General features: G+C 37.5%; 1 protein-coding gene across 2 annotated transcripts in view; it reads left to right on the forward strand.

Annotated features, from left to right (window-relative positions):
- cux2b (cut-like homeobox 2b) overlaps positions 1–19,360 on the forward strand; it is a 239,360-nt gene that overhangs the window by 210,449 nt on the left and 9,551 nt on the right. For both annotated transcript variants that reach the window (XM_067414458.1, XM_067414459.1), the window contains exons 8-19: positions 34–100; positions 3,662–3,710; positions 5,732–5,836; positions 6,105–6,302; positions 9,449–9,507; positions 9,587–9,635; positions 9,861–9,960; positions 10,773–11,414; positions 13,170–13,268; positions 14,765–15,582; positions 16,563–16,728; positions 18,471–18,758. In XM_067414458.1, coding sequence (XP_067270559.1) covers positions 34–100; positions 3,662–3,710; positions 5,732–5,836; positions 6,105–6,302; positions 9,449–9,507; positions 9,587–9,635; positions 9,861–9,960; positions 10,773–11,414; positions 13,170–13,268; positions 14,765–15,582; positions 16,563–16,728; positions 18,471–18,758 — 2,640 coding nt within the window. The remainder of the gene's footprint in view (positions 1–33; positions 101–3,661; positions 3,711–5,731; positions 5,837–6,104; positions 6,303–9,448; positions 9,508–9,586; positions 9,636–9,860; positions 9,961–10,772; positions 11,415–13,169; positions 13,269–14,764; positions 15,583–16,562; positions 16,729–18,470; positions 18,759–19,360) is intronic.

Below are 19,360 nucleotides of genomic sequence, written 5' to 3' on the forward strand. Positions count from 1 at the left end.
GTCAATAATTGCACCCGTTTCTCTGTCTTACAGCTCTGAACTCGGCCCGAACAGAGCTGCAGGAGCTGAGGTGCAAATACGACAAGGAAATGGCGGAAAAGTAAGACACTTATTCACTGTGGCAACTGAAAACATGTCCATATTATGCTGATATATGCTGTCTCCTTACTTTGTGTTCATTGGAATAGAGAATAGAAAGGCTACATTTTTTATTTGTCTGTGCAAATAACAACAGAAGTAGGGATCTTTTTCCCCTGTGTTGCTTCTGTGAAACATGGTGACGGCATTTTACGGCACACAAAACCTAAATTTTCATCTCCAGTCTCATTCAAAATTGTACTTCTCGGACCATAGTTAAGGTTAGAAGTCATATAGTCATATACCCATCCTAAAATATTCTTTCCAGAAACTAGCCAAACCAGCTGACAAGGGTTCAAAATCTTTCTAAGGGTGCTTTCACACTAGGACACGATTGACGTCAGATTTCGGGTGCATTGCATTATGGGAAACCACATCTGCTAAGTACTTCACAAAATACTATTACATTATTTCGTATCAACTTAATGCTCATGCAGACCTCTCTGTCCTTTAAATGGATTGTTCATCCAAAAATGAAAACCCTGTAATTAATACCTCATACTCATGTCGTTCCAAACCCGTGACACTTTAGTTCATCTTCAGAACACAAATAAAGATATTTTTGATGAAATATAAGAGATTTCTGTCCCTACAGTCATCCCAACTACCACTTTGACCTTTCGAAAGTTCATAAAGGCTTCATTTTTGTGTGTTACGCAGCACAAAGAACCAGTGCGGTTTGTTCTCACGGATCAAGCAGGTTCGGTTGAGCTTCTGTTTGTGTCGCTGATCAATGTTTAAATGTGAATAAAAGCCTCAATTCAATCTGTACATCATATAGATTGTCACGATGGTTTTATAACATCATATTAATCCTGAAATAAATCTGGTCCAGTTCTGATGTGGTAGACCTGAGATCGATTTCCTCCTGGGTTTTGTTTAGTTCAGATCAAGAGGATATTTCCATTTCTATTCAGCTGACACATTTCCGTCTGATTCTCTTTCTGCAGCGTACAACCGCTGCTGACTTAGACAGGCGGCAGACTGAGAAACTTAAAGGCCGTGCGGCTCGCGAGTGTGCTGAACGGCCCTCTTTTCAGACTAAATTTCTCTGATTGTGCTCTTAAAGCGAATCCCGTCTAATTGAGAAGGTATCTTTGTTTAGCGCAACCTCAGAGACTAGCATGTTTAATCAATCTTTCACTTCTCTTTATTCCGCTGCCTTCCACCTTTTGAAAATCAACTCCCTGATGGCTGAGAGGAAACTGTTGAACTTCAAACAAACCTTATGAATAATCTCCCCGAGACGCTATTCAAATGAGAGCTCTCTGATTGTGCCGAGCGCGCGTGTGTGGGCATGTTGGGATACGATGATGCCGAACACAGCGCTAGATAAGATATGACTCACTCGACTCTAATGACAGCAAACCTTGCATTTTAGTGACTTCAGTGTCTCCCTTAAGAACTTTTGAACTTGTTCATTTATTTATTTCCTCTATTTGTGCTTTCTCTGGAGTGCAGCACTAGGACACTTTTCAGGCAGATGCATGTGTGGACCCCAGTGTGAATACTGTAGTTGCATTCGGGTGTTTTCGGTATTGTTTCTGCTCTGTGATGTACAGTAAGGTGTACAAACATATAATAATATTTGTATTCAACATCATTGTTTTAATATATAATAATTGATGTTGAAACTGGGACATCACATCTTTCTCTTGCATCAAAAATGCATGCATCGCAGCCAGTGAATGTTTAATCTTATAAGTCGGTTCTTTTAATGAATCACTCAAATAGACTCAGAGTTAGCAGTTTGAATCCGTCGGATGAATCTTTCTCTTAATGAACTTCTGAATCCGGGAAATTTACTGGATTCATGTGAAGTTTGTACTACACATACATGAGTTTCAGTACATATGACAACATATAGTTAAACATATAGTCAAGATTTATTTTACAAATTAATTTAAAAAAAAAATTGTATAAAAAAATTAAAAAATTATATAGGTACTTGTCAACTATGAGAGACATAATCTAAAAAAAATCTAACAAATAAAATATATGATTTTTTTTTTTACTATTTATTTGTATGATACAGCTGCAAATAAGTATTTGAACACCTGAGAAAATCAATGTTAATATTTGGTACAGTAGCCTTTGTTTGCAATTACAGAGGTCAAACGTTTCCCGTAGTTTTTTACCAGGTTTGCACACACTGCAAGAGGGATTGGTGGTGTTCGATGGTGTTCTTGGGATGGTACTCATCATTCTTCTTCCTCCAAACACGTTTAGTAGAATTATGACCAAAAAGTTATATTTTAGTCTCAAGTTGACTTTCTCTCATGACTCCTCTGGATCATCCAAATGGTCATTGGCAAACTTAAGACGGGCCTGGCCCATGGTACAGCAGCAAATTTCACTGATTATTAGACACAAATGACAGTATAGTTCCTAGCCTTATTGGTCTAGAAAATCACATCTTTTAATTTTTCCGTCCGTCTTAGTACATTATGTAACTATACACATCACAACATGTTAATAAGAAAATGTTCGTGTTATTTTTTTGTCACTTATTGAGCAGTAGGCTAGCTGGAGCTGTTTACCTCCAGTCTATGTGCTAAGCTAGGCTAGCGGTGGGAACGTCAGACAGAGTTATGGCACGCACAGAGAGGAGAGTGTGTGTATGGACTTATCTAACTCTGAGGGAAACAGTGAATAAGCTAAAGTCACAAAAAGTCGCCGTGTTCCTTTATTACCATTTTATTTTTTAAATAAGCTAAATGTAAAAGTTATTAATTTACACTTAATTTTTATTATTATTTATTATTATTAAACAATACATTTATTTTGTATATTTATAAACACCCTAATTATCAATATTAAGGTTTTAGTATCAGGGGTCTGTTAATTAACCAATATGCTGGTTTAATGCCATTTACTGTTGTTTCATTACTTTGTGTAGCTTGGCAAGTTTCAAAAGTTTTAAAACATCTTCCTCTTGTCATGGAAAAAAATCAACTTTAATAAATGCTGAGGCTAGAATTGAAAAAAAACACAAAAACAATAAAGTGTCTTTTGAATTGTTTTGCTTTTGCCAAGAAGGTCAGTTCGGGTTTCAGGTTGTGTAGTCAGAGTGGCAACTCGTTCCTTTATACTCTCATTTCAATAGGTGAGGACTTCTTAATAGCACAAAAAACACAATAACAAACTCCTTAGTTGGTGTTATTTGCTGCTGTCCCACCTTGAGTGAAACACACAGCTTTCCGAGAACTCGTTCAAGGCTAGAGACAACGAACACACTAGTTCTATTGAGAAGAGTATCAATGTTTTATCAAACAAAGAATGTGTTTACAGAAAGCTAGAATTCCCATTATATTTAACAAAAACATCTTGTATAAGCTTGATATAATAAAAAAATGGCTTTTTGATATAGTTTATGTTAATTTTGTACACTCTGGTTGTTAGCCGGTACTAAGTGAACCTGTCGCTCTGCACTTTTGATCACTTTAGTGGGCTGAATCTGTGTGCAGTTGCATGTGAGCATTAAGCGTGCTTTGATGTTTAACGTGTGGTTTGTGTCTTCCAGAGCGGAGGAGATGGGAACGCTAATGGCGAACCTGGAGAAGGCCAACCAGGTGAGTGCGTGCCCTCCTCTCAGCCCCTGATTGAGACGCTAAAGATAATCACCTTCGTAATCAAGCTTTGAGTTTAATTAGACGCCCCTGCAGCCCCTCTTCCTCCCCCACCACCCTCCTCGTCCTCGCTCTCGCAGGCCCGTGATTACCCGCCGCTCTTTCCCATGATGCCGTGCGAGCGGCGGAGGACAGGAGAGAGAGATGGATGCTGAGAGACGAGAGCGATGTGGCGAACGAGGAGGGCTGTTAGTTACCTCGTTGCGCTGATTGCTTCCTTTTTTCCACTGTGATTTGCTTTTTCTCCCTTTGCCAGCAGCTCTTAGATAAATGATTCGAAAATGAGTCATTAATTAGCAGGCCGAGTGTGACAGAGCAGGTAAACAGTTTGAGAAGAAAGTGCCTGCAAGTAAACACGCACCTCAGCAGAACCAGCTCGCTCTCGCTGTTTTACCTGCGGATGTTTCTCGGCACCTGTAAATCTCGTCTGATTGGGGTTTCGAGGGCGTTCTTGTTCCGTTCGGCCTGATTGTTCATTTGATTATGGATCTCTGGGAATGTTTGGCCCTGATTTGTATTGATGCTCAAATTGCCTTCCCGGTATTTTACTGCACGCTGTCCTAAACGAGAGTCTGCATTAAAACTGACTGAAAAAAGACATAAGAATCATTGCATTGCATGCAAAATATCACGTGAGCACTTTTGAAGTTTTAAATTTGTCCAACAACAAAAAAAAAATGTTTGAAATGATAAAACGGTGACAATCAAGACAAAAACTATTCACACTACTTCTTATAAACGTTTGAATGTCATTGTGTTAGATATAAAATATCAAAGCAAGTGTCATCCGTGCTCAAATGCTGCAGGAGCTTTTCTGGGAACCGCGTCCTCCTGGGAAGTTCCTGTGTACGAGTTGGGAAGTCATAATTATGATTCTCATTCAAGTGATTTTGGTCTTAAAGGAAAATGGATGTGTTTGGGAAATTCACATTTCACTCTCTCTGTTTTTGTCTTATTGAAAGAGACAGGAAGCTTTTTTTTAGCATTGATGCAAGAGAAAATGATGTACATCAAGTGTGCGATTGAGGATTTTATCATTTTTGTGCTGCCATAATGTTAGATGGGAATCGTATGTATGAATATATTATTACAGTTCTTAATCCACGTTCACCCTGTAAAGCCTGACAGAAATGGTAACAGTTTATTAGACAAAATATAATAAAAAATTGTGGATCCTATTTGTTACATCAGGCTTGTTTGGCTCATATATTATGATATAGTGGATTAGGAGGAAAGAAAACATCTATTTTAAAGGCTCAAACTGAGCCAAAATATGCAGATATGTTCAGATGCGTGTGTGTGTGTGTGGGGGGGGGGGGGGGGGGTATGCATATTACTATGATATTGGCTGTTTATTAGTACTTATAAAGCACATATTAATGCATATTAATACAAAAACTAACTTATTAATAAGTAGTAAATTAGAAGTTTATTAAGACAAAAGTTGTAGTTAATAGTGGATGTTTTTCCCATATTAGTGATACCACACACACACACACACACACACACACACACATACACACACACACATATAGATAAATTCTGATGCTTGTAATGTAAATCAATGTAATCATTATAACAGTATAACAGACAACTTGCATAAAATGCATATAAGTATTAGTTGTCACTCTATATTTGCCAATAATGTCTTTGTAAGATGAAACTTACTAAGATTAAATGTTTTATGATCAAAGCTCTGTAGTTTTTAAAATATATAATAAAATGATGTTTTTCAGACGTTTTTACTTGCTAAAAAACTATAAACCATCAATCAGACGACAGAAGTCAGAGTAGGTTTTTAAGTAATGTTTTGATAATTAAAAATAAGATATTCCTGACTATTATTTCAAACTTTGCAGGGTTAAGTGCAATCCAAGTGTCTAGGAACTTATCGGGGTTATGGTACGCACAAGCTGGTTGTTCAGCTCTTCTAAAGTTCTCCAAACTTGTCTGTTTGATGGCAGAGAGCGGATTGTGCCCAGAGGGAGGTGGAAAGGCTGAGGGAGCAGCTCGCCGGCACTCAGAGCACTTCTAAAGGGACTGGCCCATCACAAGACCGACCCAAGGAGGTAAGACTGAGTTTTGCTTTAAGATGAAAGTCGGACGACTCGCCTCGCTGCAAATTGCCACCTTAACACGTCCAATCTGAAGCGGGAGGAAATGATGACTTGCTCCCACACCACTGGAACCTCATTAGTGGCTCTTTGAGGCGATGTGATTATAGGAAGCCAGACAGCAGGAGGATATTTTGAAGTTGAAAAGAGAGTTTCATGTTGGCCGTGCCACTCTTCTGTCCCCCTGATCTCCTCCTCACCCTCCTTTCATTTGTGGTCTCAGGAGAGGGAGCGCGATGAGCGGGACGAGGGCTCGCTGTCACGGCTGGAGGTGGTGCTGTTCTCCAAGGACAGAGAGATCCTCAGACTGCTTGAAAACGTCCAGAGACTACAGTTCACCTTACAGGAAGTCCAGGACTCGTCAGCCAATCAGATTGCGGAGCTGGAGCGGCAACTGGCCTTTAAGTCAGAAGCTATAGAGGTCAGAGCATCTCTCAAATCAAAGTTGAAGTTGAAAAGTTTATTTGCCATTTGTACTAGTACAGCAATACAGGTACATAGGAATTTTTGTAGCAAAGCTTTTTGAGTCAGCAAAAATACAATACATAAAATCAACATAGAAGACCAGCTAACAAACTACCCACAATACATAAACTACACATTATAAATAGACTCTTGTGAAACAATTAATGAAGAGCAACACAAACCTATGTCATGTAAACCCACACATTAAAATTTTTAATTTAAAGGGGGGGTGAAACACTCAGTTTCAGTCAATCTCATGTCAATCTTGAGTACCTATAGAGTAGTATTGCATCCTTCATATCTCCGAAAAGTCTTTAGTTTTATCATATTTATAAAAGAAATATGGGCTGTACCGAGTCTTTCCGGAAAAAACCGAGCGCCTGGAGGCGTATCGTGTGGGCGGAGCTAAAGAATGATGAGCGCGCAAAGCGGTGACGTCCTCAAGCGTGGAGAAACCCATCTATCTCAGCTAATACAGATAATGATCCACAATCAAATCTGAGGCTGAAATAAATTGAACAGGAGAAACGGCAACATCAGGATGTCCGTCTCTGTGGTATGTACTGTATTTAGGGGCCTTTGTGTGCAGTTTATGAGGACATGATTCGGTTTATGGACTATTGTATGTGACTAGACCTTAGAGGTAGCAAGCAAAACGGTTTTGCACGTCAGAGTCAGAATAGTGTAACGTTATACAGAACAACAATGGAGTAACCGTTAGCGCATTTGAATGACGAAGCACGCGATCGTATCGTTTACTGATGTTTACTCATGCGACGGTAGCCAATAGCAGAGACATTTGAAGTTGATTTACTCACCGGCATCTTCCAAAGCAGGACCGCTCTGTCAAAAACACACTTCTTTGGTATGATTTGGTGAAGTCCTGTGACAGCAGTGACCGTGGAAATCCACTTTGCGACGCGACTGAAGCGATGCCTTGAAGCTTCCCGTCATTTCTGCGTTCAAATCGGTTCAAATGCAGCGCTGCCTTCCCGGAATGCTGTGCTGAAGCATTGAAGTCGCTCGACGTCACCCATAGGAATAAAGTGGAGCGCGGCGCGACATAAGTGTTCACGGACGACTGGATCTGCACCTGAGAGACTGTTTACAGCGTGCATTTCCTCTCTCTCCCTCTAGTTACGCGCGCGCGCACCCTTCCGGGAAAAGAGCCCGTACGGCCCATACAAGGACCTTCCGCTCTATTTAACGTCAAATAGACCCATACTCGAAAAAAACTCTCCGAAACTTGTGAGAAACCGGAAGGAGTATTTTTAACACAGAAATACTCCATCAAACGTCCAACATTAGTTTTTGAAACTTTGTCTATGTTTAGGATGGGAATCCAAGTCTTTAACAGTGTAAAAAGCTCAGTATGCATGAAACAGCATTTCACCCCCCCTTTAAGATACAAATTTAAAACAACATTATTGCACATTTAATTAATTTGGTATTACACTCTAAAAAATGCTGCGTTAAAAACAACACAAGTTGGGTTGAAAATGGACAAACCCAGAAATTGGGTTGTTTGAATGGGCCCATTCACTGGGTTCAAATCTCCCAATTTCTGGGTTTGTCCATTTTCAACCCAACTTGTGTTGTTTTTAACGCAGCATTTTTTAGAGTGTGAATACTGTCCCAAGATAATACGTATTATCAGTGCTAAAAAACTGCCATGGTGTAACCACTAGATTCCTAGACTGTAAAAAATTATTGTTGGTTTTTGTTGGTTTAACTTAAAAAAGTAAGTAACCTGGTTGCCTTAACATTTTGAGCTTATTGAAATTAAAAATTTGAGTTGATACAAAGAAGGACATTTGTTTAATAAATAGAAACTCAAAATATTATTGTATCTAAACCACATAAAACAATTGATAAATCATAAAAATAGCACTATTTGGCATGTTTCACTGCGTCTGATCTGTAAACACACAAAATTACACACAGAAATAAAACACACAAAATTACCCAATATGCTTACAAAATCTTTTAATAATATTTTAATAAAGGTAGTTGAATCTCAAAAAATGTTCATTGTATTAACTTAAAAATTTAATTTTAATGAACTCAAAATTTTAAGGCAACCAGGTAACTTTTTTTCTAAATAATTTTTTAAAGTGTGTATAACTACATAAAATGACTTACAAGTTTTTTGTTTGTTTGACATAAATTCTTATTTTTATAAGATGTTGATTTGAAGTGTCAGTTTTTGCATTAATTTTACTACAGTCAAACCTGAAGCCAGAGGAGCAAATTTTGTTACACATAACATTGAAATTCAATAAAAATGTGGCAAAAATGAACCGGTATGCAGCTCAGTTGTTTTCTATGTAACTTGAAAAGCACTGCTGCAGATTGTTTCGGTTTAAAGCATAGTTTGATTATGCTTTCAGTTACAAATAAGAGAGTCATACGTATTTACATAAATGCATGGTATTCTCAGCTCCATTTTACACAAGTTTACCATGTTTACATTTACAGTACTTTACTCTAAACTCACATTGCAGTCAAAAGTCCAGATTCTGTCACATGTAAAATACTGCACAAATAGTGTAAATACACCAAGTGTTGCCATCTGCTCTTTCTGTACACTGCCATTCAAAAGTTTGAGTCTTTTTTGAAAGAAATTCATATTCACTATAAGCATGCATTATCAAAAAATGCTGAGCACTCCTGTTTTTAACATAGCTAATAATCATAAATGTTTCTTGAGCATCAAATCCTCATATTAGAAGGATTTCTGAAGACTGGAGTAATGATGCTGAAAATTCAGGAATAAATTACATATATTAATATACATTCAAATAGAAAACTGTTCTTTTAAATTGTAATATTATTTCAAAATATTACAGATTTTACTGTATATCAAATAAGTGCAGCCTTGGTGAGCAAAAAAGATGATGCGAAACAAAATGTAGAAGTCTTACCAACTTTTAGCTGGTAATGTGTGTTTGAAGAATCAAAATATTTGATAAGAAACCACACAGATCAGACTACAACATATTGGCTGTTTCTCCATCTGTTGTGTTCAGCTTCTCTCATGACACAAGACTGTATTGATTTAACAATGACCCATAATTAACATCTTCATTTGTGTCTGTACAGACCCTGGAGGCCAAACTCCAGTCCCAGATGGATTATGAAGAGATCAAAACAGAACTCAGGTGAGCTCTCCAGGAACACACACTATAGCGATGATGTACGTGGACGATGATGTTAACGTGTGTGTTGTGTGTCCTGCAGCATCCGGAAAGCCATGAAACTGGCATCAGCCAATGGAAGTTCATCCCAGGTGAGTGAAACGAGTGTTTGTCCTGCAGAGAGCTTTAGCATTGCATTATATTGACATAAGATTACTGATCCTCTCGACTAAAAGACAAATAAACTTCCCAACGAAAAACAGTTGCCTGCATCTGTCAATGAGGAAACGCCACAGCGATCTGTGTGAACGCCTCGCTAGCGCCATCCATTGATCATGGGAGTTTAACTGCGCCTGTGTGTGTGTGTGTGTGTGTAGGAATCGGTCAAAACCGCTGAGGCACTGCTGCTGGACAAAGAAGCCTTTCTACCCTCTCACAAATTTCTTGTGGATAAAGTCAGAGTGTTACACAACAGCGGTAAGGATGTGTCTTTTTTTAAAAAAAAGTGTTAAAATAACATAAAATAGGAATTCAATTATTTTTATTAACCTTAAATTATTTATACCCATTTTATTTCAGCTGGTTCCAAAGCAAAATTTCTCATTTTCATTTAGTTTCACTTGATCTACTAAAACTGAAATAAGAAAAATAAATGTTATAGACTTATTTAAAAATAAAAACACACAAACACACAGCAAAATTACTTAAATAACAAGGAAAGTGGAAAATTCAAAAATATTACATTCAAAATCTTAAAAAACAACTATAATAGTATCTCAGTGATACTAAAATAAATGATAGCTAGACTTTTTATGTGGTAAAATATGTTGTATAAATTATTAAACTGTATCATATTTGTATTTATAATAATGTTTATTAAATGTAATAATGATTAATATATATTTATATATGGCTGTTTATTAATATAAATGATTAAAATATCAAATGAATCATAAAATTTGAATTAGTTATTAAATAAATGTAATATTCTAAATATTTTTGTGTAATAATTCTAAACTGCATGAATGTTATATATATATATATATATATATATATATATATATATATATATATATATATATATATATATATATATATATATAATTAAAATCAAATCAAATTATTATAATAAAATATGATTTTTTTTTATATAATGTTTAAAACTTTATTTTATTTTTTTGTAGCTGTGTGAAACATTACTCCCATCAGTGGCATTGTTAATGGTTCACCCAGTCAGTAACTATCAGTTTTATCAAAGAAACGTGTATTTTCTCTCTGTGTCTATGAAGAGGGTCATTCTGAGGAGCCCAGTAAGGACGTGAGTCGCCCGGCGGGGTCGTATTCCTCGCCTCCAGGAACATTGCCCGTAGATGGCCGCACGTCCTCCAGCCCAGGACCGCCCAACACTGACACGCCCTCCTCCACCCACGAACTGCCCCGCCCCTTCTCCGTCTCACCCTTCTCCTGTGAGAGACTTCCCGGAGATCAGCTCCTGCAGAAACAGCTCCTCTCACCCCTCTTTAAGAAGGACGGCGCCTCCATCATGGCATTCCCTACTGCCCTCTACGCCGCCAAAGCGGCCCTCATGTCAGCCAATCAGAACAACTCTATGCCAGTCACAATGGAGACGGGCATGCCAAGCGACCAATCGGAGAGCGGTAGCTCAGGGGGAGGAGACGATGACCAGTTGGACACGGCAGAAATCGCTTTTCAGGTCAAAGAGCAGCTGCTGAAGCACAACATCGGTCAGCGTGTGTTTGGTCACTATGTGCTGGGCCTCTCACAGGGCTCGGTCAGCGAGATCCTGGCTCGACCCAAACCCTGGAGGAAGCTCACTGTCAAAGGCAAAGAGCCTTTCATCAAAATGAAGCAGTTCCTGTCAGATGAGCAGAACATCCTGGCTTTACGCACCATCCAGGTTCGCCAGCGAGGTGAGTGGACCGAACCAACCCAACCCAGAGAAACTGCAACACTCATTATGGCCACTGTAGGAAACTCCTGCCTAAGATTGTTGATGCTCAGTCCCACTCCCGTGCCCAAATTGGTTGAAACTCAACCAATAAACATTTTGGTCTTTTGAACCACCAATTAGCATGTTTCTTTGGAGATTTTAACAAATGCAAAGTAGTTTTGTGTATGAAAACCAACTAAAAATAACGAGAGCGCTCTCTGACAACACAGAACACAAATCAAAAACAAGTATAAAACAGCGGTGCACATCAGATGAGGCATTGAAATGTGTATATCACTTTTGGTTTAGTGTTTTGATATTATATAACAATGTTTCTATTTACTTTTTGAACTTTTTTTGGATGCCTCTACATTGTCAGTAAATATAAAACACCAGTTATTCCACTGCAAAGCTCCTGTATCTATAACAATTTCATCTTCGTGGAACTATAATGGGATTACATATGTGACCCTGGACCACAAAACCAGTCATTGAAATTGATTACATTTTATACATAATCTGAAGCTGAATAAATAAACTTTCCACTGATCTATGGTTTGTTAGGATAATATTTGGCTGAGATACTCTATTTGAAAATCTGGAATCTGAGAGTGCAAAAACATCTAAATATTGAGAAAATCACCTTTAAAGTTATCTAATTTAATTAATATCCTAATGGTTTTTGTCATAAAAGAAAAATGGATCATTTTGACCCAAACAATGTATTGTTGGCTATTGCCCGTGAGACGCAGGACTACTTTTGTGCTCCAGGGTCACACACTTCAGATACATTTTATTTATATAGACAGACAGACAGACAGACAGACAGACTGTAAAAAAGATAGATAGATAGATAGATAGATAGATAGATAGATAGATAGATAGATAGATAGATAGATAGATAGATAGATAGATAGATAGATAGATAGATAGATAGATAGATAGATAGATAGATAGATAGATAGATAGATAGACAGACATAGACAGACAGACAGACAGACAGACAGACAGACTGACTGACTGACTGACTGACTGACTGACTGACTGACAGACAGACAGACAGACAGACAGACAGACAGACAGACATAGACAGACAGACAGACAGACAGACAGACAGACAGACAGACAGACAGACAGACAGATAGACAGATAGATAGATAGATAGATAGATAGATAGATAGATAGATAGATAGATAGATAGATAGATAGATAGATAGATAGATAGATAGATAGATTATATCTAAATATATAAATCTTTTGATTTTATGTGAATATGATCCTGAAGTGTTCTTGACAGCTTTCAAGATAGATCAAAACCAATATTCTCCACCTGCTGTGTCCTTCTAATTTGATTCCACATTATGGAAGATGACTGGGGTAGTGAAGTGTGTTTCATGTCTCTGACCGATCCCACAGGCCCATCTGTCATCCTCAGGATGTCTCATCCCTCTTAAACCCCACAGAGAGAGTCCGTCCGGTTTCCTGTACATCGCTGTATTTGTGCACTACTTCCGCACTCCCTCCCAAAGCCTGTGTTTGTTGTGTTGCTCTCACAGCTCTGTTTTCCTTCTCAGTTTTGAAAGTAAAGCTTTCACGTGTTAGCGCACCCTCACTTGATGCCAGCTTCTCAAAGGCGGCCATTGATCTAGCAATCAAACGCAAGGCTTTGGAGCTGCTCTCTGATCAGCCGGCCCACTCACCTCACCTCCTCTCTCTCCTTTACCCTCTCCGGCAGGGAGCATCACTCCTCGCATCCGAACTCCTGAAACTGGGTCAGATGATGCCATCAAGAATATTCTAGAGCAGGCCAAGAAGGAGATCCAGTCACAAAGAGGTGGGTACAAAGACACCAAATCCACAGGCAGTTTATGAATCGCACACAATAACACACAGCATAGCGGGAAAGATCTGCGCATATGATTGTTTTGCATAATGGCATGCCGCGCGTGTGTGTGTGTGTTTCTGTGTGTGTGTGTGTGTGTGTGTGTGTGTGTGTGTGTGTGTGTGTGTGTGTGTGTGTGTCTGTCTGTGTGTGTGTGTGGGGGGGGGGGTGTCTGACAAGAGAATATACCCTGATTTTAAATGTTTTTATCATAAACATAAATAAATAAATAAAAATAATAAACAAACTTAGCGGATATATATATATATATATATATATATATATATATATATATATATATATATATATATATATATATATATATATATATATATATATATATATATATATATATATATATATATATATATATATATATTAAGCCTAACTATAACATTTAGTGAGGTACATAAAATTGCATTAGTTTAAATTAATTAAAATCAAAAAAATATAGCCTGAGAATATATCCTGATTTTTTTTTTAAATGTATAAAAATAAATATATATTTTAATCATAAATATGCTTAAATATATATTTTAAGCCAAACTATAACATTTAGTGAGGTACATAAAATTAAATTAATAAAATGTAATTAAAACATAAAAATGGTCAAAATATAATTTAAAAATATGTGCCTTGAAAAGAAGTTCTCTTAATGTGTAATAAAATTTAACTTCTAAGGTCAATTCATCTTTATTGAAGGATGTTGATACAAATATATATATATATTTGCAAGCAATGACAAGGTCATGGGTTTCATTTCAAGGAAACACGCATACTAATTTATGATAAAATTTATATATACAGTTCTTAAATATTTTAAGAATATAAATCAATTATATTTATAATAGAACAAAAGGATGCATACGCATATATTTTTAAATACACATATAAAAGCATTTAGTGATGTATAAGTACTTAAAAGAAAAAAAAGTTAATAAATTTAAATATATATATTCTCTGAAAATATATTCTCTAAATGGCATACAATTTTACTTTTCGAGTGCGTTTATTTTGTTTATTAAAGAATGTTGAGATACCGAGACAAAAGTACAGATTAAGAGAATTATGTGGTAGAGTAAGGTGCATTATTGTGCAATATCTACTTTATTTAATCATTTAAAAAATATTTAAATAATAATAATAATAATTACTATTATATTTAGATAATTATTTTAAAACAATAAAATATTTTAAAATGATTTTAATAAAACAAAATGCATTGTGTTGTTTAAATAAAAAAAATTGTATTAAATATTACATTATAATAAATACAAATTTTTTAATAATATTATGTATTTTACTAAATCATAATTATTGTTCTGTCCATATGTTCTAGTGCTAGTTTGGCTGTTACCTGTGTGTCAGCATCTCGCATTTTAAATCAGTCATGTCAATGTTAAACTAGTTTGGCTAGTAATGTGTGTGTGTGTGTGTGTGTTGAACAGGTGATTGTAAGTCGTCTCTGGGCTGTTCATCGGGTCGTAACAGCTCCGGAGGAAGTAGCAGCTCTGACGAAACCATTAAGAGCATCTTGGAGCAGGCCCGTCGGGAGATGCAGGCGCAGCAGCAGGCCCTGCTGGAGATGGAGGTGTGCGGCCGGGCGTCCAGCAGCGAACGCATTGCCATGCAGGACCCCACCAAGGGTCAGCCGCCCCCCACGCCGCCCTTCATCAAACAAGAGGAGGGCGTGTCTGTGCCGGTGTGCCTGTCCAATCCCACTGGCAGCCCTCAGACGCCTCTTAGTGTCCTGTCACCCGCCGCCTTCGTCCAAAACATCATCCGGAAGGTCAAGTCGGAGATCGGCGAAGCTGGCGCATATTTCGACCAGCACTGGTCCGCTGAGCGCGGCACGGTCGTAATGGGCGTCAGTGGCTCCTCTCACCCTTTCACCTCCGTCTCTCCTTCGCTCTCCTCCTCTTCCTCCACGTCCATGCCTCGTCCCTGGCCGCGGATGGAGAACGGAGACTGCTCCGCAAACGGCGAGGATGCGTCCGCACCGGAGGACGAACCCGTGTTGAGCCGGCCGGTGGAGATCAAAGTGGAGCCGGACGCGTCCGTCAGCGGAGAGGCGCCCTGCGGAGGAGGACGGGTGTCGTACTTCCCCACATACATCCCCCGAACCCTGAAGCCCACCGTCCCGCCGCTGACCCCGGAGCAGTACGAGATGTACATGTACCGGGAGGTGGACACCCTCGAACTCACCCGGCAGGTGAAGGAAAAACTGGCCAAGAACGGGATCTGCCAGAGGATCTTCGGAGAGAAGGTGGGATTGTTTGTGTGTCCTGAAAGAGCACAGCTGAAGAGAACGTTTCCGTGTTATAATGAGTCGAGCTCAAAGCACGCATTTCCAGAAAAAGTGTTAAATCAGCAGAAATCGGATTCGCTATCTGATACCTGATACATTCATATCTAATTCTCCTCTTAAAGCTTTCTTAAAGTAAAGAGTTTTTGTCATGAAATCAAAACCATATTTACTTTCTTCATATGTTTCTGGTCTTACTGGGAATGATTAATCTGTGCATATTATTCCACAGTGCTTTTCCTTGAAGTTATTTCTTCTGGTTGGTCATTGCAAAGCTCATACTTCAGTAAATGCAAAATAATACAAATATACTTTGGTTAAACTTTGGAGAGAATTTAAATGGCACTTGAGAAAATGAAATCAAGTACCTTTTGTCTTCATTTTTGTACTTTATCTTCACTAGAGCTATCATTTTTTTATCATTTCAAACTGGAAAAAGGTCAGTAGGTCAGTAAGATTTTTTTGTATTTATATCCTGTGATCAAAGCTGAATTTATCATCATTACTCCAGTCTTGAGTGTCACATGATCCTTCAATAATCATTCTAATATGAGGATTTGCTGCTCAAGGAATTAGATGAAAACGGTTCTGCTGCTAAATATTTTTGTGGAAACAAGAGATTTTTTTGAGATATTTTTTTTCAGAAAGTAAGTTCTTTGATGAAAAAACAGCTTTTATTTGAAATATAAATCTTTTGTAACATTATAACTGTCTTTACTGTCACTTTTTGTCATTGCATCTATTCTGAAAGAAAGTATTTCTTTAACGCAAATCTAACTAGCGTAGTGTAAGTTCAGTAATGAGCTGCCGTCTGAAGCTCTTGGCTTGTGTTGGGTTTTGCTGCCATCTAGTGGTCACTAGAATAGTTAAGAGTGAAAAGCAGTGAGGTTTCTGTTGTTACTTCAGACGTATTCTTAATGTCTCATCCTCTGTCTCTGCAGGTGTTGGGTTTGTCTCAGGGCAGCGTGAGTGACATGTTATCCCGGCCTAAACCCTGGAGTAAACTCACTCAGAAGGGACGTGAGCCGTTTATACGCATGCAGCTCTGGCTTCTGGACCAGCTGGGTCATGGACTCAACCAGCTGCCCAACCACAGCCTCAACCAGGGTCAGTCATGGTACTGAGTACACAAATATGCCTTCAGAGTCAAACATCCAAACCTACACACAGCCAGCGGGAGGGAGTTCTTAATGACAGGATTTTTGGGTGAATTATCCATTTAAATGTAAATTATAAACTACCATTACATGGTAATAGTAGTGTTGGTTGTATTGGTTCAGTAAAATGATTGTTTGGAAACATTACCCGTCTCTTCTGCTCACCAGGGCTGCATTTATTTGATCAAAAATACAGAAAAAAAAGGAAATATTATTATAATTTAAAATTATTGTTTTCTATTTTAATATACTTTAAAATGTAATTTATTCCTGTGATCAAAGCTGTATTTTCAGCATCATTACTCCGGTCTTCAGTGTCACATGATCCTTCAGAAATCATTCTAATATGAAGATAATTTTCTGCTTAATATTTTTTATAACACGTGATACTTTTTTTAAGGATTCTTTGATGAATAAAAAGTGCATTTATTTAAAGAAATCATTTGTAACAATATATACTACCATTCAAAAGTTTGGGGTCAATCATTTCTGTTTTTAAAAGAAATTAATACTTTTATTCAGCAAGGGTGTGTTAAATTTATAAAAAGACAGTGACAGCATTATTTTGAATAAATGCTGTTTTTAATTAATCAGTGAATCCTGAAAAAGTAGTACAGGGTCCAAAAAATATTAAGCAGCACAACATTGATAATAAATCCTCATATCAGAATGATTTGTGAAGGACACTGAAGACTGGAGTAATGATGCTGATAATACAGCTTTGATCACAGGAATAAATTATGTTTTATATGTAGTATATTAAAATAGAAAACAATTATTTTAAAATATAATAATATTTTTGTACAATATTACAGTTTTTTTTCCGTATTAATAATTTTTCGTATTTTCGGTCAAATAAATGCAGGCTTGAAGAGCATAAGAGTCTTCTTTCAAAAACATTAAAAATAGTAATGTGTTCTGGGTAAAATGTTGTTATCATTTTATAGACATGCTATTCCAGTCACACTTTATTTTAGGCATTTTTATATGTACACATCAAAAAAAAAAATCTAGGTAAAGCGTACCTCTTGTGTTCATTTTGTATTGTAAAACACTTGTGCTGCTGTTGAAGTGAGCTACGGGTCAGGTTAGGACAGGCTTGGTGGTATGGGTAAGTTTAAGGGGTCAGTCGGGCGTTGTTTAGATTGAATTACAGCTGTCGTTATAGCTGCAGGTATTTTTTTATGTAAGTAGGCTACAATGTATGTACACAATAAGTGTATTGTCTCAAATTATTCATTTAAACCATAGTTAAAGACACTTAAAGGGATAGTTCACCCAAAAATGAAGATAGTCATCATTTAGTAACCCTCATGTTGTTCCAAACCTGTATGAGTTTCTTTCTTCTGCTGAACACAAAAGAAGATATTCGAAAGAATGTTTGTAACCAAGCAGATAGAGCAACCGTTCACTAGTAGGGGGGGAAAAATACTATGGTAGTGAATGGTTGCTCTATCTGCTTGGTTACAAACATTCTTCCAAATATCTTCTTTTGTGTTCAGCAGAAGAAAGAAACTCATACAGGTTTGGAACAACATGAGGGTGACTAAATGATGACATAATCTTCATTTTTGGGTGAACTATCCCTTAAATATAAAGGTGGGCTGTTATTGCATAGTTTTATCATAACTAATAAACCTAAAAAGCCCCTGACTGTGAGCACTAATCTCATCTTCGGCTGTTGGTTTTCAGATAAGAGCCCCGTGACGACCCGCTCGTCCCCGTCCCCTCCTCCGAGTCCTGAAGACGGACACCCCAGCATGACCCTGGAGCCCGTGAGTCTGGCCCTGGAGAGCAGTAAGGAGAACCAGCAGCCTCCGCACGTGGAACCTCACGGAGGGAAGAGCGCCCTGGGCATGACCGTCCCCCAGCAGCCTCACACGCCGCTGGGCATCCAGGAGCTGGTGGCCATGTCGCCGGAGCTGGACACCTACGCCATCACCAAGAGAGTCAAGGAGGTTCTGACGGACAACAACTTGGGTGATTTACAGAACAATATACACAGCACTCTGCCAGTACATGAGCATTATTATGAACTTTTTTTTTGAATTACTCATTAAAATTACTTAAATAGATGGCAGTATTAACATTTTGTCAGAACCTATAGTAAATAACATTATTTTGTTTAGATGTTTATTCAAATATGTGGGAGAATCATGATTTCTATTTGAAACTAAAAAATGTGAATGTCAATTTATCCACAGTTGTGCAGCTTTACAGTCTTTATAGTTCTTGTAAGAATTATAAAGACTGTCTTTTGTGCTCACCAAGGCTGCATTTATTCAATCCAAAATACAGTGAAATGCTATACAATTTAAAATAACAGTTTTCTATGTGAACATATTATAAAATGTATTTTATTCCTGTGATCAAAGCTGAATATTCAGCATCATAACTCCAGTCTTCAGTCACATGATCCTTCAGAAATCATTCTGATGTGATGATTTGCTGATTATTATCAATGCTTCATATTTTTGTAGAAACCGTGATACTATTTTTTACATCATTCTTTGATCAATATAAAATATTCAAAAGGACAACATTTATTTGAAATAGAATCTTTTGTAACTTTATAAATGTTT

The sequence above is a fragment of the Pseudorasbora parva genome, chromosome 13 (genome assembly GCF_024679245.1).
Source record: "Pseudorasbora parva isolate DD20220531a chromosome 13, ASM2467924v1, whole genome shotgun sequence".
In the NCBI taxonomy this organism is placed as follows: Eukaryota; Metazoa; Chordata; class Actinopteri; order Cypriniformes; family Gobionidae; genus Pseudorasbora; species Pseudorasbora parva.